Genomic DNA, 24683 nt, shown 5'->3' on the forward strand with positions numbered 1-24683 from the left:
CGTTCCGGTTATTTAGGGGCTGGTTAATCGAAAGTTTCCTGTATATTGCATCTGCCATGTTTCTGCCCAATCACCCAACCTGTCCAAATCATCCTGGAGTTTCTCGGCATCCTCCTCACAGCACACACGCCCACCCAGCTTTGTGTCGTCTGCAAATTTGGAGATATTACATCTAGCTCCCTTGTCTAGATCATTAATATATATTGTGAATAGCTGGGGTCCAAGGACCGATCCCTGCGTTACCCCACTAGTAACTGCCTGCCACTCGGAAAAAGACCCGTTTATTCCAACTCTTTGCTTTCTGTCTGCCAACCAGTTCTCTATCCAAGTCAATACCTTGCCCCCAATCTCATGTGTCCTAACTTTACACGCTAATCTCTTATGCGGGACCTTATCGAAAGCCTTCTGAAAGTCCAAATACACCACATCCACTGGTTCTCCCTTATCTATTTTACCAGTTACATCCTCAAAAAATTCCAGTAGATTAGTAAATCCATGTTGACTTTATCCGATCCTGTCACTGTTTTCCAAGTGCTCTGCTATTACATCTTTTATAATAGACTCTAACATTTTCCCCACTACCGATGTCAGGCTTACTGGTCTGTAATTCCCTGTTTTCTCTCTACCATCTTTTTTGAATAGTGAGGTAACATTAGCTACCCTCCAATCTATGGGTACTGTTCCAGATTCCATCGAATGTTGGAAGATGATCAGCAATGCATCTACTATTTCTAGGGCCACTTCCTTAAGTACCCTAGGATGTAGATTATCAGGCCCTGGGGATTTATCTGCCTTCAATCCCATCAATTTCCCTAACACCATTTCCCTACAAAGACTGATTTCTTTCAGTTCCTCCCTATCATCAAACCCTATGTTCCCCGACATCTCTGGGAGGTTATTTGTGTCTTCCTTTGTGAAGACAGAACCAAAAGATGTATTTAATTGGTCTGCCATTTCTTTGTTCCCCATTATAAATTCCCCTGATTCTGACTGCAAGGGACCTATGCTTGACTTCACCAATCTTTTTCTCTTCACATATCTATAAAAGCTTTTACAGTCAGTTTTTATGTTCTCTGCAAGCTTACTCTCTCATTCTATTTCCCCCTTCTTAATTACTCCCTTTGCCCTCCTTTTGTTGAATCCTAAACTGCTCCCAATCCTCAGGTTTACTGCTTTTTCTGGCCAATTTATATGTCCTCTCCTTGGATCTTATGCTATCCCTAATTTCCCTTGTTAGCCACAGTTGCGTTACCTTTTTTGTTTTATTTTTATGCCAAACTGGGATGAACAAATTCTGTAGTTCATCCGTGCGGTCTTTGAATGTTTGCCATTGCCTATCCACCGTCAACCCTTTGAGTGACATTCCCCAATCAATCCTACCCAGCTCGCGCCTCAGACCATCGTAGTTTCCTTTATTTAAATTCAGGACCCTAGTCTCTGAGTCAACTACTTCATTCTCCATCTTAATGAAGAATTCGATCATATTGTGATCGCTCCGACCCAAGGGGCCTCGTACAACAAGATTGCTAATTAACCCTTTCTCGTTACATAATACCCAGTCTAAGATGGCCTGATCTCTGGTTGGTTCCTCGACATATTGGTCCAGGAAACCATCCCGTAAACACGCCAGGAATTCCTCCTCCACAGTATTGTTACTAATTTGGTTAGCCCAATCTATATGTAGATTAAAATGTGTAGATGTTGAGTGGGGGGATGAATATTGGTCCAGGACACCGGGGATAAATCCTTTGCTCTTCAAAATAGTGCCATGGGATCTTTTACGTCCACCTGAGGGGGCAGACGGGGCCTTGGTTTAACGCCTCATCCGAAAGACGGCATCTTCGTCAGTGCGGCGCTCCCACAGTACCGCACTGGGAGTGTCAGCCTAGATTTTTGTGCTCATGTCTCTGGAGTGGGACTTGAACCCATGACCTTCTGACTCAGAGGCGAGAGTGCAACCCAGTGAGCCACGGCTGACACATCATTAGTTTTTATGTGTCCTCCAATAGCAATAGTGTAGCCTGGATTCATTCATTGATTTTTTTGTTGGTGCATTTTTAGCCAGCAGTTGGTAGTGGAGGCGACTACTTCAGTTCTTAGTCAGCACTTGCTACATTACCCGTAACCAGCAGAATAAAGAGTTGTTTTTTGTACCATTTGCCCAGCTTTATTCTACACGACAGAATGAGATGAAGATTTCTAGTGGCATGAGAGCAATGATCGAGGAAGGAGGCATCAGCTCAATGTGGAGAGGAAATCTAACTAATATTATCAAAATTGGCCCTGAGCTAGCCTTCAAATTCATGGCCTATGAGGAGGTTTGTACAATAAGATAATTAATTTTAGCTTTGCGTTGCTGCCATTTATTCTGCCCGTCTGTCTAATACATTAAAGACAGTGTATTGGTGCATCTGGACGGCTCACTTTGTGGCAGACACAAACCAATCATAAAATGCTGGTTACATCTTAGCTTCAACCTGAAACAGGCAAGTACCTTTGAATCTGCAAAGTGCCCTGACCATCGAGGGGAGTTGAGGAGAACTTTCTTCACCCAGAGGGTGGTGGGGGTCTGGAACTCGCTGCCTGAAAGGGTGGGAGAGGCAGAAACCCTCATCACATTTAAAAAGTACTTGGATATTCACTTGAAGTGCGGTAACCTACAGGGCTACGGACCAAGAGCTGGAAAGTGGGATTAGGCTGGATGGCTCTTTTTCGGCCGGCACAGACACAATGGGCCGAATGGCCTCCTTCTGTGCTGTAAATTTATATGATTCCATACAGTAATTAAACCCTGACCTGTGGGGGACCCTCTCTGTTGAACAATAGTTAGACTTTGTGGCTTTGAAGCGACTGGGCAAGTCAAACACAGCTGCTATTTAGCACCTGAACAATGCGTGGTCTGTGTTATAATGTTCTGGTCATTATAGATCACTGTATCGTCTGACTTGACTAGGAGCAGTGCTGCGGGAGAGTTGTTGTTACACCTCAAAATACCATTCTTAAAAGCGCCACATGCAAGTTTTGTGTCACATTTGCTTCTGATCGGCTCGATTATCGTATTCATAAAAGTAGCAATATCTTAAAAGTATTCAAAAGCCGAGGGTTGGTCATTTCCTGAAGTATTTTTCTGACCTTGACGACCTGTCCTCCCCCTAAAGGCAGGAGTGAAGTATTTAGAAGTGGCTGTTAATTCAAGAAACTTCCCTCAATCGGGACTCTGGCGTGGGCAGGATTTTTGGGCGGGGTGGGGGGGGGGGGTGGCGGTGGCTGTGGAGGCGGCGGAAATGTTTGGATACGCGTTTGCCAGACCAAACAAGACTACTTCAAAAGGGCTATTTTGAAAATTTTGAAATAGGGATTTCACTCGAGGGTCAATTAGTAACATTATTACTTCCCATTAATGCAACAAAGCAAATGAAAAGAAAAAGATCAGTCTTGTCGAACAACAGCATGAAGTTCAAGAGCCAGTTATGAGTCGCTAGGCTATCAATAAACATGGCTGCTGTTCACTGCAATATCCCGGTGAACATTTGGAAGCAAAATTCACTGTTTGAATTGTGGAAATATCAAGTGATCTAAGCCACCCCCTTTCAAAAGCTGGAGTGGTCCAATAAAGAAAACATTTTAGAAATTTCGAGGGGTGTTTGACTAAAGGTATTCAGGGAAATGGGTGTATGGAGTTAACCGCAGATCAGCCATGATATCATTGAATGGCGGAACAGGCTCGAGGGGCTGAATGGCCTACTCATGGTCCTACGTTCCTATGCTTGATTTTTTCCCCCCTCCTCTCCCTTTGTGAGATATAGGGGGTGTTAAATGTAGGGATCCAAGTCCATTATATATTCTATTGAGTCTGGGTGGAGTAGGCTTGATGGGTGGAATGATTTGTTTTTCCCCACTCTGGACTTGGTGCTTTGAGAAGTAACAAATGGCGTATTAAGTTTTAGAGCAAACTGGATATACGTTCCTTGTGGTTTCTAACTTTTTATTCTGGAATGTGTTTGCAGTTCAAGGGTCTAATAGGTGAACCCGAAAGTTTGGGAATGAAAGAAAGATTTCTTGCTGGGTCACTGGCCGGTGCAGTCTCTCAAACAGCCACATTCCCAGCTGAGGTAGGACACAATAATGCATTTTATGTTAGATGGTTTTTCAATGTGATTGTTTAGTGGGGTGGGGGGGGGGGGGGGGAGGAGGAGGTGTGCGCGCAAGTGTTTGTATTCATTTGGAGAGAGTGGTATGATAATACAATATTATTTATTTACAAAAACTTCAAGGAGGTCCTCCCCTATTACTTTATGAACTCTCCAGCAGAACAGGGGTATCTCCCTTTAATAGCCGTCATCAGATAAACGCAGGCCCACTAAGTTACTGCAGAATTACTCAGGATGGGCATTAGCAAGTGGATCCATACACAGATTAAAATGTAATTATCTCTGCTTATTTAAAACTCCCATCCACCAACAATCTCATTGAAACGTATAACAATTCTGACAGGGCTAGACAGACTGGATGCAGGGAGGATGTTTCCCCTGGCTGGGGGTCTAGAACGAGGGGTCACAGTCTCAGGATACGGGGTAGGACATTTAGGACTGAGATGAGGAGAAACTTCTTCACTCAGAGGGTGGTGAACCTGTGGAATTCTCTACTTACAGAAGGCTGTGGAGGCCAAGTCACTGAATATATTTAAGAAGGAGTTAGATACAGGAAACTCTCGATTTACCGGCATCTAAATAACCGGAAATCTCTGTTAACCGGCAAAATTCAGGAGTAGGTTCAGGTAAGTTTTACTTCATATTAGTGGCCGTTCCTGGATCTGTGGCCGTGTACGGGGTTCTCCTACCTTTTACTATACCTCTCTGTAATCCGGACTTTTTGATAAACCGGTCCCGTCGGTGCCGGATAAAAAAGAGTTTCCTGTAGATAGATTTCTAGACACAAAAGGCATCAAGGGGTATGGGGAGAGAGCTGGAATATGGTATTGAGATAGAGGATCAGCCATGATCATATTGAATGGCGGAGCAGGCTCGAAGGGCTGAATGGCCTACTCCTATTTTTCTATGTTTCTAAAAGGATTCATAACATGGCCATCCAGACTTTCCTCCACTGCTATGTCCGATGGCAAATGAACGCCTCAAATTTTCTCGAGTCCCTACCGTGAAAAACGTCACTTGTGTTGATCCTTAAACTCTGGATTGGGTTCAGTTTCTTAATTATTATCTACTTGGAACTAAAAGCAAACTCAACCCAAGAACCTGACCTAGAATATAGACCACAGCTCAATGACGGTGGCTATTTGCTGTCGCTGTCGTGAATATTTGGTTCAAGTCTCAAAATGTTCGACTTTGCCAACAGATACAGATCGACCGTAACGTGTGTTTTAAAAAAAAAAATCTTTATTTATTCGGCCATAAATAACGAGAGACGATTTTAGTGAACAGCAATATTGTGCTGTGAAGCTCAAGCTTTTGAATGATAACCCGCAGTCTTGTTTCAGGAGCAGGTTAAGATCCCCACACACGCATGTAGGCTGAGAGATGCTAATGGATGAATGTTGAATGGAATTGAAGTTCCTTTCTCTGCCACCTCAGTGGAGGTATTAACCTGCGTTATTTTAAATGGCTTAATGCCTCTGCGAAAAGAGGAATTTCGTATGAACTAGTGTTCATGCATAGGAGCAGGAGGAGGCCATTCAGCCCCTCGAGCCTGTTCCACCATTCAATTAGATCATGGCTGATCTGTATCTTAACTCGATCTACCTGCTCTGGTTCTGTAACCCTTAATACCCTTGCCTAAAAAATCTATGAATCTCACTCTTGAAATTTTCAATTGACCCGCCCCCCCCACCCCCCAGCATCCACAGCCTTTTGAGGGAGAGTGTTCCAGATTTCCACCGCCCTTCGTGTGAAGAAGCGCTTCCTGACATCACCCCTGAACGGCCTGGCTCTAATTTTAAGGTTGCGCCCTCTTGTTCTGGACTCCCCTGCCAGAGGAAATCGTTTCTCTCTTTCTCTCTACCCTATCAAATCCTTTTAATCATCTTAAACACCTCAATTAGATCACCCCTTAATTTTCTATACGCCAGGGAATACAAGCCTAGTCTATGCAACCTGTCCTCATAATTTAACCCTTTCAGCTCAGGTTTCATTCTGGTGAGTCTGCTCTGCTCCCCCTCCAAGGCCAATATATCCTTCCTGAGGTGCGGGGCCCAGAACTTACTTTTTTTTTAAATTCGCTTATGGGATGTGGGCGTCACTGGCAATGCCAGCATTTATTGCCCATCCCTAGTTGCCCTTGAGAAGATGGCGGTGAGCCGCCTTCTTGAACCACTGCAGTCTGTGTGGTGAAGGTGCTCCCACAGTGCTGTTAGGGAGGGAGTTCCAGGATTTTAACCCAGCGATGATGAAGGATCGGCAATATACTTCCAAGTCAGGATGGTGTGTGACTTGGAGGGGAACTTGGAGCTGGTGGTGTTCCCATGTGCCTGCTGCCCTTGTCCTTCTAGGTGGTAGAGGTCGTGGGTTTGGGAGGTGCTGCCGAAGAAGCCTTGGTGAGTTGCTGCAATGCATCTTGTAGATGGTACACACTGCAGCCACGGTACGCCGGTGGTGGAGGGAGTGAATGTTTAAGGTGGTGGATGGGGTGCCAATCAAGCGGGCTGCTTTGTCCTGGATGGTGTCGAGCTTCTTGAGTGTTGTTGGAGCTGCACTCATCCAGGCAAGTGGAGAGTATTCCATCACACTCCTGACTTGTGCCTTGTAGATGGTGGAAAGGCCTTGGGGAGTCAGGAGGTGAGACACTCACCGCAGAACACCAAGCCTCTGACATGCTCTTGTTGCCACAGTATTTATGTGGCTGGACAAGTTAAGTTTCTGGTTAATGGTGACCCCGAGGATGTTGATAGTGGGGGATTCGGCGATGGTAATGCCACTGAATGTCAAGGGGAGGTGGTTAGACTCGCTTGTTGGAGATAGTCATTGCCTGGCACTTCTGTGGCGCGAATGTTACCTGCCACAGATCAGCCCAAGCCTGAACGTCGTCCAGGTGTTGTTGCATGCAGGCATGGACTGCTTCATTATCTGTGGAGTTGTGAATGGCGCTGAACACTGCAGTCATCAGTGAACATCCCCATTCCTGACCTTATGTTGGAGGGACGGTCATTGATGAAGCAGCTGAAGATGGTTGGGCCTAGGGCACTGCCCTGAAGAACTCCTGCAGCGATGTCCTGGGGCTGTGATGATTGACCGTCAGCCACCACAACCATCTTCCTTTGTGCTAGGTATGTCTCCAGCCTGTGGAGCATTTTCCTCGATTCCCATTGACTTCAGTTTTACTAGGTATCCTTGATGCCAGACCAGTCAAATGCTGCCTTGATGTCAAGGACAGTCACTCTCACCTCACCTCTGCAATTCAGCTCCTTTGTCCATATTTGGACCAAGGCTGTAATGAGGTCGGGAGCTGAGTGGTCTTGGCAGAACCCAAACTGGGTGTCAGTTAGCAGGTTATTGCTGAGTAAGTGCCGCTTGATAGCACTGTCAGTGACACCTTCCATCACTTTGCTGATGATTGAGAGTAGACTGATGGGGCGGTAATTGGCCGGATTGGATTTGTCCTGCTTTTTGTGGACAGGACATACCTGGGCAGTTTTCCACATTGTCGGGGAGATGCCAGTGTTGTAGCTGTACTGGAACAGCTTGGCTAGAGGCGCGGCTAGTTCTGGAGAACAAGTCTTCAGCACGATAGCCGGGATGTTGTCGGGCCCCATAGCCTTTCCTGTATCCAGTGCGCTCAGCCATTTCTTGATATCACGTGGAGTGAATCGAATTGGCTGAAGACTGGCTTCTGTGATGATGGGGACCTCGTAGGCCAATATGGATCATCATATCGGCACTTCTGGCTGAAGTTGGTTGCAAATGCTTCAGCCTTGTCTTTTGCACTCACGTGCTGGGCTCCACCATCATTGAGTATGGGGATATTCTTGGAGCCTCCTCCTCCCGTTAGTTGTTTAATAGTCCACCACCATTCACGACTGGATGTGGCAGGACCGCAGAGCTTTGATCTGATCCGTTGATTGTGGGATCGCTTAGCCCTGTCTATAGCATGCTGCTTCCGCTTTTTAGCATGCATGTAGTCCTGTGTTGCAGCTTCCCCAGGTTGGCACCTCATTTTTAGGTACGCCTGGTGCTGCTCCTGGCATGCTCTTCTACACTCCTTATTGAACCAGGGTCAGTCCCCTGGCTTGATGGTAATGGTAGAGTGAGGGATATGCCTGGTCATGAGGTCACAGATTGTGGTGGAATACAATTCTGCTGCTGCTGATAGCCCACAGCATCTCATGGATGCCCAGTTTTGAGCTGCTAGATCTGTTCTGAATCTATCCCATTTACCACAGTGGTAGTGCCACAACACAATGGAGGATGTTCTCGGTGTGAAGATGGGACTTCGTCTCCACAATGACTGTGCGGCAGTCACTGCTGTCATGGACAGATGCATCTGCGACAGGTAGATTGGTGAGGATGAGGTCAAGTAGGTTTTTCCCTCGTATTGGTTCACTCACCACCTGTTGCAGGCCCAGACTGGCATTTATGTCCATCAGGACTTGGCCAGCTCGGTCAGTAGTGGTGCTACCGAGCCACTCTTGGTGATGGACATTGAAGTCCCCCACCCAGAGTACATTCTGTGCCCTTGCTACTCTGTGATTCTTCCAAGTGGTGTTGAACATGGAGGAGTACTGATTCATCAGCTGAGGGGGGGCGGTAGGTGGTAATCAGCAGGAAGTTTCCTTGCCCATGCTTGACCTGAAGCCATGAGACTTCATGGGGTCCGGAGTCAATGTTGAGGACTCCCAGGGCCACTCCTTCCTGACTGTGCCGCCACCCCTGGTGGGTCTATCGTGCCGGTGGGACAGGACATACCCAGGGATGGTGATGGAGGAGTTTGGGACATTGGCTGAAAGGTATGATTCTGTGAGTATGACAATATCAGGCTGTTGCTTGACTAGTCTGTGGGACAGCTCTCCCAATTTTGGCACAAGTCCCCAGATGTTGGTGAGGAGGACTTTGCAGGGTTGACTGGGCTGGGTGTGCCGTTGCCGTGTCTGTAGCCAGTGCTGAGGTCGATGCCGGGTGGCCCGTCCGGTTTCATTCTTATTATTTTGTTTTGTAGCGGTTAGTTACAACTGAGTGGCTTGCTAGGCCATTTCAGAGGGCAGTTAAGATTGCTGTGGGTCTGGAGTCACGTATAGACCAGACAAGGATGGCAGATTTCCTTCCCTAAAGGACATTAGTGAACCAGATGGGTTTTTACAACAATTCGTTAGTTTCATGGTTAGCTTTTTATTCCAGATTTATTTAATTAACTGAATTTAAATTCCCCAGCTGCCGTGGGTGGGATTTGAACCCACGTCTCCGGATCATTAGTCCAGGCCTCTGGATTACTAGCCCAGTGACATTACCGTTCCTGTGAACACCGTGCTCTGAATGGGGTCTAACCAGAGCTTTATATAACTGTAACATAACTTCCACCCCTTTGTATTCCAGCTCCCTTGGGATAAAGGCCAATGTTCCGTTTGCCTTTTAAATTATTTTTGTACCTGTCCACTAGCTTTTAGTGATTGCCGTACTTGTGGCACATTTTGAATAGGCTTGCATTCAGCAGGTTGGCCGATACCAGCCTGCATGAATTTATCACTTGAGCAGTGCTGGGGGAAGACATTAATTAGAGGACCCGCCCACAAGGGGCCTCATTTATAAAGCAAAGATGCTAAATAAATTATCACCTGACCTTAAGTAATTTGGCATCCCTGTTTAAAACTGTACCTGGAGACTGAACTTCAACCGAGGTACGAGGGCGAGTTGATGACCCACCAGTGGCAATGCCCTTGTCCGGACCCTTACATTTATGGCTAAACTGATAATGAAATAGATCTGAATGACGTGCATCATTGGAATTAATGACTCTGCAATTGGTTTTGCATCTGACAGATGGTGAAAACAAGAATGATGTTGCGGAAGACAGGGGAGCCCAGAGAACTCTATGCCCAAATCAGGAATATATTCATGTATGAAGGAATTTCCGCCTTCTACAGGGGCTATGTCCCAAATATCCTGGGGATCATCCCCTATGCTGGTATAGACCTGGCTGTGTATGAGGTTAGTGTTGATGTGGGGTTTTTTGGGCAGGTGCGAAAGAGTAAACTAACAACAATTTGCATTTATTAAGTGCCTTTAACCTAGAACATGTCATGAGGCGTATTAGAGGAGAAACAGATTGGACTGGTTGAGCTAACATTTCCCATCTTTCACGACGCCCCAAAGCTCTAAGTACTTTCTGAAATGCAGTCTCTGCTGTAAGGTAGGGAAACACAGCGGTGAATTTGTGTTCAACGAAGTTGCACTAACAGCGATGAGATAAATGACCAGATAATCTGTGTTAGTGGTGTTGGTTGAAGGATAAATATTGGCTAGGCCACCAGGAGAACTCCCCTAATTTTCTTCAAATCGTGGGGCTGTTTACTATGATTGCATTCACCATTACTCAGATAATGAAGCAGTCCATGCCCGCACGCAGAACGACCCGGATGACATCCAGGCTTGGGCTGGTAAGTGGCAAGTAACATTCGTGCCACACAAGTGCCAGGAAATTACTTTCTCCAACAAGAGTCTAACCCTTGACGTTCAATGACATTACTATCGCCCAATCCCCTATCAGCAATATCCTGGGGCTCAGCATTGGTCAGAAACTCAACTGACCCGGCCACACAAATGCCGTGGCTACTAGCGCAGGTCAGAGGTTGGGTATTCTGTGGCGAATGGCAGAATTAACAGCATTTTTGGAAACTGAGTGACTGCTGCCAACGACTGGACGTGGAAGCATGGTGTTTCTGCTTTTTTTAAAACGAGCCCGCTCTCGTAATAACCTTGTTACAGGCTGCTGCATTGTCTTGGCACTAATACCCTGGCGGTGGGTGAAATTTAGCGGTGTAATGCTATCCTTTTCTTTTTGGTAAGTTTGTGCTGTGAACTTAGTGCAAATATCCTTGAATAATTTTAGCTTCCGGTTCGTTGGCAGCAGTCGCGTCCTTTTGGGGATATTTGTAAGAATACAATATTAGTAAGTTCACTGAAGAAAAATTCTCCATTAGTTTACCTTCCATGAGATTGGTGTTACTTCATGGGGTAAAACTCACCTGGAATACTGTCTAAGAAAGTCTACATGTTGGTCTCCTCCTGCTGTCGACTTTGTTAACAGAGGATAAAGGAATCTCATTTATGGTGGTCTTCCACTGATACTGCGCGCAGTTATTTCCAGACTTTCGGTACATTGTTCTGTAATCGTAAGGGCACTGGGGCAAGGGAGGTGGATTGAACAAGGAAAGGTGATGCTCATCCTGATCAGCTCTCCTCCCGTTTCTTGTGAAACTTAGTGCTTAGCATTCACACGCCAGCAGAAGTGGACAAAGTCAGAGGAAACTGGAGCAGTGTTTGCGTGTGTTTGTATCTTCAATCTGCCACTAGCATGAGATTGCTGGCGAGTGTGATTAAAAGCACATGGTAAAGGGACCGAGCAGTTTGAGTGTCATAACCTTGTTACAGGCTGCTGCATTGTCTTGGCACTAATACCCTGGCGGTGGGTGAAATTTAGCAGTATTATACTATCATTTTCTTTTTGGTAAGTTTGTGCTGTGAACTTAGTGCAAATATCCTTGAATAATTTTAGTCGTGAGCTAGGAAAGATGCTTCTTTGGGGAAAATGTTATCCATTGTAGCCAGTTTCAACCATGACACCATGGGGGTGAAATTCAGCTTTTTACCCCGAGGTGCAAAACAGGTGGGAGGAGATTGACTGGCCAGTATATACCCCGTCCAATGTTCCTTTCCTCCAGCTGTAGCCTATTAGGAACCTGGTAACTGATGATTTTTGCACCTTGAACTACAGTGGCAAACACCCCCGAGCTCGCTAACCTACATTGGCTCCCGGACCGACGACCAATACTCCCCGTAATTTTTTTGGGGTACATGCTGCGTGGCCCATACAAATTACCGTGCATGTGCGGCTTTTGACATTAGAACGCCATGGACCTGCAGGCTGCAGCCATGCACCTAAATGGGAACATTGCCGACAACGGCTCGATTTTAAAATTCTCATCCTTGTGTTCAAATCTTTCCGTGGCCTCGCCCCCCCCCTCCCTAACTCTGCAACCTCCTCCAGCCCTACAACCCTCCCGAGATCTCTGAGCTCCTCAAATTCTGGCCTCTCGAGCATCCCTGATTTTAATCGCTCAACTATTGCCGGCCGTGCCTTCAGCTGCTGAGGCCCTAAACCCCCCTCTCCTCCTTTAAGACGCTCCTTAAAACTTTTGGTCACCTGTCCTAATATCTCATGTGGCTCGGTGTCAGTCTTGTCTGTGAAGCGCCTTGGGCCATTTTATTATGTGAAAGGTACTATATAAATCTTTGTCGTTGTTGTTGTTTTGTATAACACTTATAACATTATCTACAATTAAACCAAATCCCTTGCTAGACCTCCAACTTCCATGTTTACGTACACACTTTCCTTGTATAAAGCACATACAGGAAACTCTTGATTTACCAGCACCTAAATAACCGGAAATCTCTTAACCGGCAAAATTTAGGAGTAGGTTCAGGTAAGTTTTACTTTATATTAGTGGCCGTTCCTGGATCTGTGGCCGGGTTCCTGCACCTGTTGCTAAGCAACAGGGACGCTTGGATCTTGTGGCCGGGGTTCCTGCACCTGTTGCTAAGCAACAGGGACGCTTGGATCTTGTGGCCGGGGTTCCTGCACCTGTTGTTAAGCAACAGGGACGCTTGGATCTTGTGGCCGGGCTTCCTGCACCTGTTGCTAAGCAACAGGGAAGCCTGGATTTGTTGCTGTGTACGGAGCTCTTCTACCTTTTACTATACCTCTCTGTAATCCGGACTTTTTGATAAACCGGCACCACGCCCGTCCCGTTGGTGCCGGATAAAAAAGAGTTTCCTGTATTTAGTTTTCCTTAATTGTACAATTTGCCTTCTATGCCCACGAATGCTGTTTCTTTGAGAGAGTCCTAATTTTGTTTCTCGCAGACCCTGAAGAACTTGTGGATACAGAGATACACGACAGGAAATGAGGCACCCAACACCTGGCTGGTGGTGGGTAGCGCGGCGACTTCTAATGTAGTTGGCCAGTTGGCCAGTTACCCACTGATGGTGCTCCACACTCACATGCAGGCAGATGGTGAGCACGGCAGCGAGCCGATTTAGTTTTTAGATGTAGGGAGCCGGCCATCGGTTTGGTATTTTAAAAAAATATAGACGTGCATTGATAGAGCACCTTTCACGACCTCGCGTACGCTGACCTCTTTCTTTTTGTATTGTTTGTTAGTCGTTGAAAAGGGAATGAAAAAGCCAAGGATGAGGGAATACGTCTGGAAAATTATGACCCAGGACGGCTTGCTTGGCTTCTACCGTGGTTTTACCGCCAACTTGATCAAAGCCATTCCGTCCGTCTGCATCAGCTACTTGCTGTACGAGTACCTGAAGACGCGCCTGGGCCTCCACTCCCACTAAGGACCGCCAGCCGCCGACACCCCGTCAAAAGGACACGGCGGTACTTTTCAGTTTGGTTTTGCAGCAGCTCGGTGCTCAGTCCCGCGCCTCACGCTCACCGCACTTTATAAAGGAAAAAAAAGTTAAAAATAAATGAACAAACTGTTAATTTGCACGGATTTGTGTCCGTGTTAATCGCGCGCTGACGTGCGTAATCCATAGTGATGGGGAAAGGAGCCCTAGGAACAGGTAACCTGCTGGAGAGGTGGGTGTGGGGACAATGGAAGTAGATTGCAAGTGATTCTCCACCCCCCCCCCCCCCCCCCCGCCACCTCGCTCTCCCTCTCTCTGCAACCCTCCAATTCTGCCCACTTGCGCATCCCCGGTTTTCATCGCTCCACCATTGGCGGCCGTGCCTTCAGCTGCTGAGACCCTAAGCTCTGGAATTCCCTCCCTAAACCTCTCCGCCTCTCCTCCTTTAAAATGTTCCTTAAAACCGACCTCTTTGACCCAGCTTTTGGTCACCTGTCCCAATATGTCCTTATGTGGCCCGGTGTCAAATTTTGTTTGATTACGCTCCTGTGAAGCTCCTCGGGACGTTTTACCATGGTAAAGGCGCTATATAAATACAAGTTGTTTGTTTATTATCTGCAACCACGTTATCTTGATCAGTCAGTTCCCTTTACAGCAACACTCAGCTGATCGAACCCAATACTGCAGGGTAGCAGTCACTGGTGGGAAACCCACTTTTTAAACATACAGGGTTTTTTTTAAAAAAAGAAAATGCTTTTGGAAACTGCGGCTGGTGTAAGCCTTTCAATTTCTATCGCTTTTGGGGGTGGGGTGGGGGATGTGATTTTGCCATCAGTTCCTCTGAACTGGTGGAAACTGACCGATGCAAGAGGAAGATAAACAAGAGGGTTAGGAGCTCAGACCATTGCAGCTGGAAGAGCGATATTAAAAGGCGCTCGTGTTGTCCGCGTTGAGCGAGTGGGGCCTCCGATCACTGCGCTCTCCCATTCTACAGCGGGATGCCAGGCGGGGCTGGACTGGAGAGCGGACCGACACTCCTGTTGCTGGATCAGTGCAAAGGCAGAGCAGCAGCTCCTCATTTACTCTTCCCTGAAACTGGCTCCCTCAATCTGCGCGCGCAGTCGTAGACACGCCGTTTTAAAATGCCGTAATTCCCCGAGCGAAGAAGATATTAATGCTGCGAAATGGCCCGCCTCGGCTGCGCCGCGCAAGCAGCTTTAGAAGCCATCAGCAGCCTGCACTTTAGCATTACTTTCAGCAGAAAATGCTAGTGGAAAGTCAAGGGGAAGCTAGATAAGCAAGTGAGGGAGAAAGGAACAGAAGGATATGTTGACGGGGTTAGATGAAGAGGGGGTGGGAGGAGGCTCGTGTGGAGCGTAAACATGGACCATTCAGGTTGAAGACCTTTCATCAGAACATGACAATTCTGACGAAAGCTCATCGATCTGAAACATTAACTCTGTTTCTCTCTCCACAGATGCTGCCTGACCAGCTGAGTGTTCCCAGCATTTTCTGTTTTTATTTGAGATTTCCAGCATCCGTAGCATTTTGTTTTTGTATGAGCATGGACTGAATGCCCTGTTCCTGTGCTTTAAAATACTTTGTAAAGTGCCAACAGTACTGCCTGCACCCACAAGGTGGCTTCATCTTGTGCTAATTATATTTACCAATACATACGATTCTGTATCGAGGTTAAAAAACATTTTTTTACATTTTATTTCTGAAATTGGGGAAACCGAGGGGTCAGTTTGAACCCAGAAGGGATTTCGGGCGGGCAGGGGAGTGAAACGCACTCACCGGCCTAAATTTCAGGCCCAGGATATTTTAACTCCCGCATCTCATTTATATACCACCGGCCCACTTCCCACCTAAATTGGGCGAGCAGTGGGTACAGGTAAGTGGTAGGTAGGAAGTTTGGGGAGGGTGTCGTGGGCGGAGGGCATGGGGGGCAGTCTGGGACAGGGGAGGGTGTGACGTTCCTTGTGAGGCTTGGACGAGCACTCCTGCCCCCACTTGTATTGGAGTGGCCTCTTCTGTCACTTCTTCAAAAGGCACTCTTGCCTCCGAGTCAGAAGGTTGTGGGTTCAAGTCCCAATTCAGGCTGACACTCCAGTGCAGTACTGAGGGAATGCTGCACTGTCTGGAGGGTGCCGTCTTTTGGATGAGATGTTAAACCGAGGCCCTGCCTGCCCCCGCAGGTGGGCGTAAAAGATCCCATGGCACTATTTTGAAGAAGAGCAGGGGAGTTCTCCCCGGTGTCCTGGGGCCAATATTTATCCCTCAATCAACATCACTAAAACAGATTATCTGGTCATTTATCACATTGCTGTTTGTGGGAGCTTGCTGTGTGCAAATTGGCTGCCGATTTCCTACATTAGAACAGTGACTACACTTCATTGGCTGTAAAGCACTTTGGGACATCCTACGGTCATGAAAGGCGCTATAGAAATGCAAGCCTTTCTTTCTGATTTGTGCTGAATTGTATGTAATTTGTATAGCAGACCCACATTCACTGGGAATTGTGTTTAAGCCTCCCAAACTCTCTCAAGCTTTTCATTCCAAGAGTCTATAATGTAAGTTGTATTGTCTGTTTATCCCTCTCTTATGCCTTAGTGGTCAGATTGCCTTGTGCCAAAAGCACATTGAGGGACGTCATCCTGAGATATACGGTACTGCTCCAAGGACAGAAGCAATGTCATTGGCAGGGGCTTAAACATTGAAGCATTATCATTTAAGTTTCTCGAGAACAAGCAGAGCAGGAAAGAGGACTGACGAGTACATCCTGCAGTAGAAAGTGATCATCTGACACTCGAACTTCACTCAAGAGATTGCTGGAGAAAGTGAAACCAGAGTAAGTTGGCATGCGTCTTCCTTGAGTCTTTCCCTGTAGGAGAACCCCTATCCGCCGTGCTTGAACTGTACCGGGCTCCACCTAGACCATGTATCTTGGTGGCCAAAACTGGACACGTGAGAGATCCATGCTCTGGACGCTGTGCCAAGAGCCATGAGCCTAATCCCGAGTGTTGGAGGAGTTAAGGGTGGAGACTGGAAAAAACCGGCCTCTCTGCTCCTGAAAGACAAGAACTGAGAGGTGACTTTAGAAGTTTTTTATTCGTTGACAGGATGTGGGCGTTGCTGGCAAGGCCGGCAATTATTGCCGATCACTAATTGCCCTCGCGAAGGTGGTGGTGAGCCGTCTTGTTGAACCGCTGCAGTCCGTGAGGTGAAGATGCTCCTTTGTAGCGGTTTGGTACAGCGTGGCTCGCTGGGCCATTTCAGAGGGCAGTTAAGAGTCAACTACATTGCTGTGGGTCAGGAGTCACATATCGGCCAGACCGGGTAAGGACGGCAGATTTCCTTCCCTAAAGGGCATTAGTGAACCAGATGGGTTTTTATGACAACCCAGTAGTTTCACCATGATTGATGCTAGCTATTTAGCCCAGCTTTATTTAACTTGCTGAATTTAAATTCCCCATCTGCTGTGGTGGAGCTTTGAACTCCCGTCTCCGGATCACTCGTCTAGGTCTCTGGATTACTAGTCCAGTAACATAACCAATATGTCACCAAACCCTTAAGATAGGTATGCTACCGTAACCGTAGGTTTATAAGATAGTAAGTGATATAGAAAAGGTAAATCTGTAGCGCTACTTCAAATTAAATAGCGACAATAACTCGGGGCAAAACTAGCAAAAGGCAGATTTAGGAAGGATGTCAGGAAATCCCTGACACAGTGAGTAGGGCCGTAACCATAACATCAGCTGGGTGCTATGATGGATGGGAAGACTGTAGCGTATGGATGGATCAGTGTGGTTGGGTTAATCATTCCTGGCTTAGTGTCTCCCCCAACAGTGCAACTAAGTTCGAGGACTCAGCGTATGGGAAATTCATAGGCAAATAGCACCTAACTAAGATGTAATATATATTTGACCATGTTATTGTGTCCCAAATCCGTGCCCATCTCTCCCGCAACTCATTTTGAACCTCTCCAACCAGATTCCTGTCCCGGCCACAATGGCCCTAATTAAAGTCACAAATAATGTCCTGTGACACCGTGGCCCACGGTGCATTATCCCCATTCTCTCTGCAGACTGCACCACCTTCCTACAACACCACCTCCATTGTCCAGCTCAGTGGTACTTCCCTCACTTGGTACTTTTTCTTACCGCGTGTCGTCAGAGCAGCTGTAGCAATGGCTTCCCTTGCCACCCCGCACAGTTACCACTGGGGTCCCCCTAAAGGATATGTCCTTGCACCCTCCCCCTTCCTCATGCTGCCCCCTTGGGGACATTATCTGTCGACATGGGGTCAGCTTCCACATGCACGCCGATGACACCCAACTCTACCCCTCTCGACTCCCTCCCTCCACTGCCCGTGCTCTCAGACCGCTTGTCCGACATCCAGTCCTGGATGAGCTGCAATTTCCTGCAGCTAATCCCTGTGGCAAGACCGAAGACATCGTCTGCGGTTCCTGCCACAAACTCTCTACCATTGTCACCGATTCCATCCACCTCTCTGGCCACTGTCTCCGGCTGAATCGGACTGTTTGCAACCTGACCCTATATGCTTGCCATCACAAAGGCACTATATTTTAATTTTTTTGTAAAAAAACTATCTTATGAATACATAGAAACGCAGGTACAGCACAGAAGGAGGTCATTTAGCCCATCATGCCTGTGCCAGCTCTTTTGTGCGAACGAATCAAAACTAATCCCACTGCTGTCTCCCCATAGCCCTGTATAGAACCGTTGAAGAGTAACATAACCCAAAGCAGGGCGTGATGTGGTATCTGTAATTGGCTTCAACATGATTTTACTTCAATCCCGTTTTTAAAACAATACATCGGAATTGCACAGTGATGGATTTTTTAAAAATTATTCAGCGTCTGGTGTTGGTATTTTTAATTCACTAACGGAGGCCAAAAGAGTTACAGAAATTGTCTCCAGCATTGCTGGCAACACGGTGGAGAGATGCTGAAGAGGGTGACTCGGCCTCTGCCATTTGCACTCGGAACGCTGGACCGAGGGGCCTGTTGAACCCGGGTAGATGGAAATCTGTCGATTTTTTTTGTCCACCAATCCTGTTGCTAAGTATGCGTTTCAGGTACAGCAATGTTTTTCACCAGGAGTTTCTTGCAATGCAATGCTATTAATTTATATAGCCCCATAAAATGTCTAATCTTCCCAAAGTGCTTCACACAATTATGTTTTGTAGTGCAGTGACTGTTGTGTAGACAGCCATTTGCAACAGCAATGAATGACCAAGTACTGTAACTTGTTTGGTAGTGTTGGTTGATAATGGCCAAGGCATTGGGACAACTGTCTGTTCCTCTATGAAAACTGCCATGGGATCTTTACCACCCATACAAGACATGGTTTAATAAGAACATAAGAAATAGGAGCAGGAATAGGCCACTTGGCCCCTCGAGCCTGCTCTGCCATTCAATAAGATCATGGCTGATCTTGGGCTCAAAGCCACTTCCCCGCCCGCTCCCCATAACCCTTCACTCCCTTATCTTGCAAAAATGTGTCTATCTTCTCCACTTCAAATGTATTCAATGACCCAGCCTCCACAGCTCTCTGGGGCAGAGAATTCCACAGATTTACAACCCTCACAAGAAATTCCTTCTCATCTCAGTTCTAAAAGGGCGACCCTTTATTTTAAAACTGTGCCCCCGAGTTCTAGATTTCCCCACAAGGGGAAACATCCTCTCTGCATCTACCCTGTTGAGCCCCCTCAGTATCTTATGTTTCGATAAGATCACCTCTCATTCTTCTAAATTCCAATGAGTATAGGCCCAACCTGCTCAACCTTTCTTCATAAGTCAACCCCTTCGTCTCAGGAATCAACCGTGTGAATCGTCTCTGAACTGCCTCCAATGCAAGTATATCCTTCCTTAAATAAGGAGACCAAAACTGTACGCAGTACTCCAGGTGTGGTCTCACCAACGCCCTGTACAGTTGTAGCAGGACTTCCCTGCTTTTATACTCCAACCCCCTTGAAATAAAGGCCAACATTCCATTTGCCTTTTTGATTACTTGCTGTACCCGCATGCTAACTTTTTGTGTTTCATGCACAAGGACCCACAGGTCCCTCTGAACTGTAGCATTTACCTGAACCATGAGTTGGTAAAGGCTCTGAAAGCAGATAGACATCAATGGTTATCTCATCCCGTCCCCAGTTCTTCAATCCCCTGTGGTACAACAGCTTAAAAGCAAATTAACATGACCGTTCCTGGGCACTGACCTAATTTTACCTCCACGTTCTGGTATGCAGGGCCTGTGGCAAAGAATAATTATGTAAATCTAGGTCGAGGTAAAATTAGTCTGCATCACGAGGCACAATTCGAACAATTTTTTTGTGGTTAGGCAAACGAAACAAAATTCAAGGTTCAATGTTCCAATTAATCTCCTCTTTCGTATGGTAGTAACAAAGCAAATGAAATGTCAGTATCTCAATTAATCTCTCTCTCATATCTTGGCACCCCAGCAGATCATACACAATAGCAATTTAAACATTTGCAAGTCTGTAAATATTCACACATCTATTAAAAAAAAAAGCAACTTTTTGCAAAATTTTAGCCTTGAAATTACACAGGAGGAAACTGTGTCCATTGCTTCTCTGTTTAGATAAATTTCCATCTTCTGTTTTAACAGATTTAAATAACGTGTTTGCATAAAATTGTTTCTTCTATTTTAAAGCACTGGGCACTAGAAATCCACAATAATTTCAGAGCCCTTGTGAAGCTTAAAAGATCTTTTTTTAAGATTTGACTTTTTTTTGGGGGGTGTAAGCTCTGGAATTCCCTCCCTAAACCTCTCACTCCTCCTTTTAAGATGCTCCTTTAAAACCTACCTCTTTGACCAAGCTTTTGGTCGCCTGCCCAAGTGTCTCCTCCTTTGGCTCAGTGTCAATTTTTGGCTAATGCTCCCATGCAGCGCCTTGGGACGTTTCTACTGCAAGTTTTTGTTGCTTATAGTGTTTATATAAGCAACCCTACCTCCAGTGGCCAGGGCCATGCCCCATTGTAAATTTTGTCACAATTTAATAACTCTGCCATTTAGAAGCATGTTCTGACTATGTATGTGAGATACTCGATAGCTGCTTGTGGAAAAGAAGGTCGTGTCTTGCAAACGTGGTTTGAGTTTTTTTGAAGAAGTTACCAGGATGAGGGGAATCCTGTTGACATTGTCGACCTGGATTTTCAGAAAGCCATCGATAAGGTACCTCACACTCGGTCACTTCAGAATATAGCATCTTCTAGCAGTGGGAGTTTGACGTGCTGGATTGGGAACTTGTTCCAATCCCGCAGGCAAAAAGTTGTAGTCAAAAGGTTACTAGTGGAAGCGGTCCTAGGCCCACTCCTGCTTTTATTAATGACCTGGACAGTAGTGTTGGGGTAAGGTCAGTAAATTTGCTGAAACGAATAGGTGTGTGTTAAGACAGTAGAGAAGTACAATCTTCTGCAACAAGATCTAGATGTGCAAGGGGAATGGACCGAACAATGGCAAATGGTATTTAATCTAGATAATTGCAGTGTGATGCATGTAGGAAGGACCGACACACAATATATTTATCATTTACAGGGAATGATACTGAAAGCAGTTGAGAGAGTAAATGAGCTAGGTTTTGCTGTGCGTAGATCACTTGAGGTTCATGACCAATGCAGAGAGGCTGTAGCCAAAGCAAACCGGGTACTGGGTTGCATTAATAGAACCATCAGAGGACACCATTCTGTCATTGCTGGTTAGACTGCATCTGGAGTACTGCACCCAGTACTGGTCCCCTCACACGCTGGGTGATATAGGGGCCTTGGAAAAGGTCCAGAAGAGAGCTAGAAGAATGAATCCTAGCTTAAAGAACTGTAGTCACTCAGATAGGTTTAAAGAGCTGGGTTTATTTAGTGTAGACGTAGCTGAGACTTGATAGAAGTATATAAAATAATGAAATAACAACAGAAAACGCTGGAAAAACTCAACAGGCCAGGCAGCATCCGTGGAGAGAGAAACAGAGTCAGCGTTTCGGGTCGAAACCCTTCTTCAGAACTGGAGAAAAGCAGGAAGTGGAAAGCAGGTTTAGGGGCTGGGAAAAGGGGGAGGGGATGAAAGAACAAAAGGGAAGGTCAGTGATAGGATAGAGAGCAGGAGAGATTAAGAGATATTGAAGGCGAGAGGAGGCGGTAATGGGACAGGTTAAGGAACAAAGGATGGCTCTAGATGAAGTGTGAATGGTGCTGGCAGAATGAAGGACAGCTGCCCTGTGGGAGGGAAGAAAAAAAGGGGCCAAACAAAGTGTGGATAAAAATATATATATATGTGATAGGGGCCGAGGTTATGATCTGAAATTGTTGAACTCTATTTTGAGTCCAGAAGGCTGTAGAGTGCCTGATCGAAAGATGAGGTGCTGTTCCTCGAGCTTACGCTGAGCAATGCAAGAGGCCGAGGACGGTGAGGTCCGAGTGGAAATGGGGCGGTGAATTGGAGTCGAGATAGGAAGAGATAAGTTCCGTGGGGCAAGAACAGGCTGAAACGATGGGTCTACCAGGGCAGTCCTGTTTGTGGATCTAGGGAACGAGGTAGAAGCGGGCTGTGTGGGGTTAAGGAACTATGAGGTTGGCGGCCGTGGGGGGGGAAGATCTCCAGAGGAGATGAGGTCAGTGACAGTCTTGGAAACGGTGGCTTGATGTTCGGTAGTGGGGTCATGGTCCAGGTGGAGGAGGTGGGGGTAGGAGGAGGTGTCGGAGAGTTGGCGTTCAGCTTCCGCTAGGTAGAGGTCGGTTCGCCAAACAACAACAGCACCACCCTTGTCAGCGGGTTTAATGACAATGTTGGGGTTGGATCTGAGAGAATGGAGTGCTGCAAGTTCAGAGGGAGGTAGGTTGGAGTGGGTGAGGGGAGCAGAGAAATGGAGATGGCCGATGTCACGGCGGCAGTTTGCAATGAAAAGATCTAGAGTGGGTAAGAGGCCAGGGGGAGGGGTCCAGGTAGAACGGGAATTCTGAAAGCAGGAGAAAATAATGAAAAGGCTGCTTTGTTTGTCTATTGATCTGATTATTTCAGTTTGACATTGGGAATAGACAAGGCGTCCAACATCTAGCCTATTCCTACGAGAGTAGTGAGTTTCTGGAATGTGTTGCCAGCTGGTGCGGTGGATACTGACACTCCTTCAAGAGGGAGCTGGGGCAGAGGATAGTCCAGATTCCCCTTCCCTTATTGGTGTGGTTTTTTTTTTTGGCCTCTCCCAGGAGATTGCATGGCTGTGAGGGGTGGAATTGGAAGGGTCGAGTCACGCTGATGGCGTTTTTGTAATACTTGGTTCAGAGTCGGGTATCTCTCGCGTTAGATGTTTCGCTCTCGTGTCTGTTATTTAAGCCAATTGAAGAAAAAAAAATGCTGCCTTGGTTTCCTGTAATGTTAATTATCAGATCACGGAAATGAAATGGCGCAGTTTAACCCATTTTGAGTACTTAACGTCTCTTGCAACTTGCACGTTTGTTAATATTCCTCATCTCTTTAATAACCAAGTTGTTGAAATTATAAACTACAAATGGTTGCAGGACAAGTTTTCACACACGCAGGTACACACGCACGGACATCACTTTCTGAGTTCAAGCTGATGGTGGTGTCTGTTTACACATGGTGCTTCTGTCACATTTATTCATCTGGACAATTCCATACATCTTCAGGCTTTCTTGGTGCAGGAGTAAAATCTTTCAGGTAGTGGCAGTGGTTTCTTTAGGAAGTCGAGTACATTATTTAACCGAACAAAAAAGCATTGTTTGTACTGAAGGCTTCCCCCGACACTGTAGTCACTGAATCCGGCGCCGCTCAGCGATCGTTTTGTGTTAAAAGGTCAACAAGGGTCACACGTTGACCTCGCTGTCAAAGTTCCGTGATTTCCAGCGGGATGTCCATCACCCTTTCTTTCGCCTTGTGCAGCGGGGTGGACTTTGCAGACTCAGTCCTGGCGTTCCTGTCCGTGTAGCTCCCGCTCTCCGTGTTTAGGGTTTCCAGCGACCTGACCAAGACCTTCTGGTCGTCCTCTGGCAAACTGTTGAGGTCGGAGGCCAGCAAGGTGCCGGTGCTGCCGTGCACCACGTGGATGCCGTCGGGGCCTTTGAGCTCCACTGGGTGTCGGTGCTTGAAGCGCAGCGTTCCACGGCTGGGGGGCTTCTCATCGTCGTCTTCCATGTCGCTGGGAATCAGCTGCAGTGGGGTGGGGGGGGAAAAATAGCATTAAGGTCTAATGGGGCTGCTTAACCAGAGTTATACTGCACCCACGGTCAAGTGGAAACAGCTTTACTGCGATGCTAACGTTTTGTGTAAATGTATCCCAACTCGTTTCTTCATTGATGCATTTATAGAACTTTTTTTATTTAACTGAAAGATCAACACTAAAATGGGAATATTACTCTTAGACCTGATTTTATGGTACATTGAAGCCATATTAAATCAGATTTCAGAATGAATAAGGAAGCAAAAATAAATGAATATATTACCAGGTATCCTTTTCAAGTCATTGAAATGTATAAACTGATCACCGAAAAAATGAGATGCCATTTACGACTAAAATGCATTAATGCTTCAATAATGACTATGTTAACAGGTATTCATGAAATGTGAGTTAAAGGAGAATGTTTTATATTTAACCTAATCTGCACAAGCATTTGTCTAATAGCTCTTTCTGAGAAAAAAATCTCTCTGAGCCAATATACCCTAGAGGTTTACTGAAGATAGGATTTATGGCATTTTAAGTTAAAGTCTCGGGTCTGATCACCTCGATTTGTTTTGAGAACATGGAATCCAATAACCGTTATCACATTGCCTTTAGCACTCTTGAGTTTCATGGAGATAGTTACTCACGGTGTCTGAATTAATGATGAAAATGTATACATCAACATTGTATTATGGAGTTGCGAGCAATGTTCCTTGTAAGCTGTGCGGCTGTGCAGCATGCCAGGGAACCAGCACAGCCAGCTTTTCAATGTAAAAATCGCATGTGCGGTATTTTGAATGGCCCATGCAGCCCCTTAAAGGGGCCGTGCAGGGCCAAAAAAATTACAGGAACAGTGGTTGCGAGTACACAGTTTTTGTGACGGAGAGGGGTGTG

General features: G+C 46.3%; 2 protein-coding genes across 3 annotated transcripts in view; one reads left to right on the forward strand and one right to left on the reverse strand.

Annotated features, from left to right (window-relative positions):
* Positions 1 to 13710, forward strand: part of LOC147098672 (mitochondrial adenyl nucleotide antiporter SLC25A25-like) — a 37834-nt gene extending 24124 nt beyond the window's left edge. Inside the window, exons 6-10 of one of the 2 annotated variants that reach the window (XM_085970665.1) lie at positions 2166 to 2318; positions 4008 to 4112; positions 9981 to 10148; positions 13083 to 13233; positions 13381 to 13710. In XM_085970665.1, coding sequence (XP_085826791.1) covers positions 2166 to 2318; positions 4008 to 4112; positions 9981 to 10148; positions 13083 to 13233; positions 13381 to 13565 — 762 coding nt within the window. In that variant the 3' untranslated portion in view covers positions 13566 to 13710. The remainder of the gene's footprint in view (positions 1 to 2165; positions 2319 to 4007; positions 4113 to 9980; positions 10149 to 13082; positions 13234 to 13380) is intronic. The other variant, XM_085970666.1, reaches the window with a different exon arrangement.
* Positions 13711 to 23064: 9354 nt separating this feature from the next.
* LOC147098673 (cadherin-23-like) overlaps positions 23065 to 24683 on the reverse strand; it is a 229320-nt gene continuing 227701 nt past the window's right edge. The window contains exon 34 of the mRNA XM_085970674.1: positions 23065 to 23779. Coding sequence (XP_085826800.1) covers positions 23456 to 23779 — 324 coding nt within the window. The 3' untranslated portion in view covers positions 23065 to 23455. The remainder of the gene's footprint in view (positions 23780 to 24683) is intronic.

Source organism: Somniosus microcephalus, chromosome 29 (assembly GCF_052327205.1).
Source record: "Somniosus microcephalus isolate GS21.2 chromosome 29, FLI_Smic_1.0, whole genome shotgun sequence".
NCBI classification, from domain to species: Eukaryota; Metazoa; Chordata; class Chondrichthyes; order Squaliformes; family Somniosidae; genus Somniosus; species Somniosus microcephalus.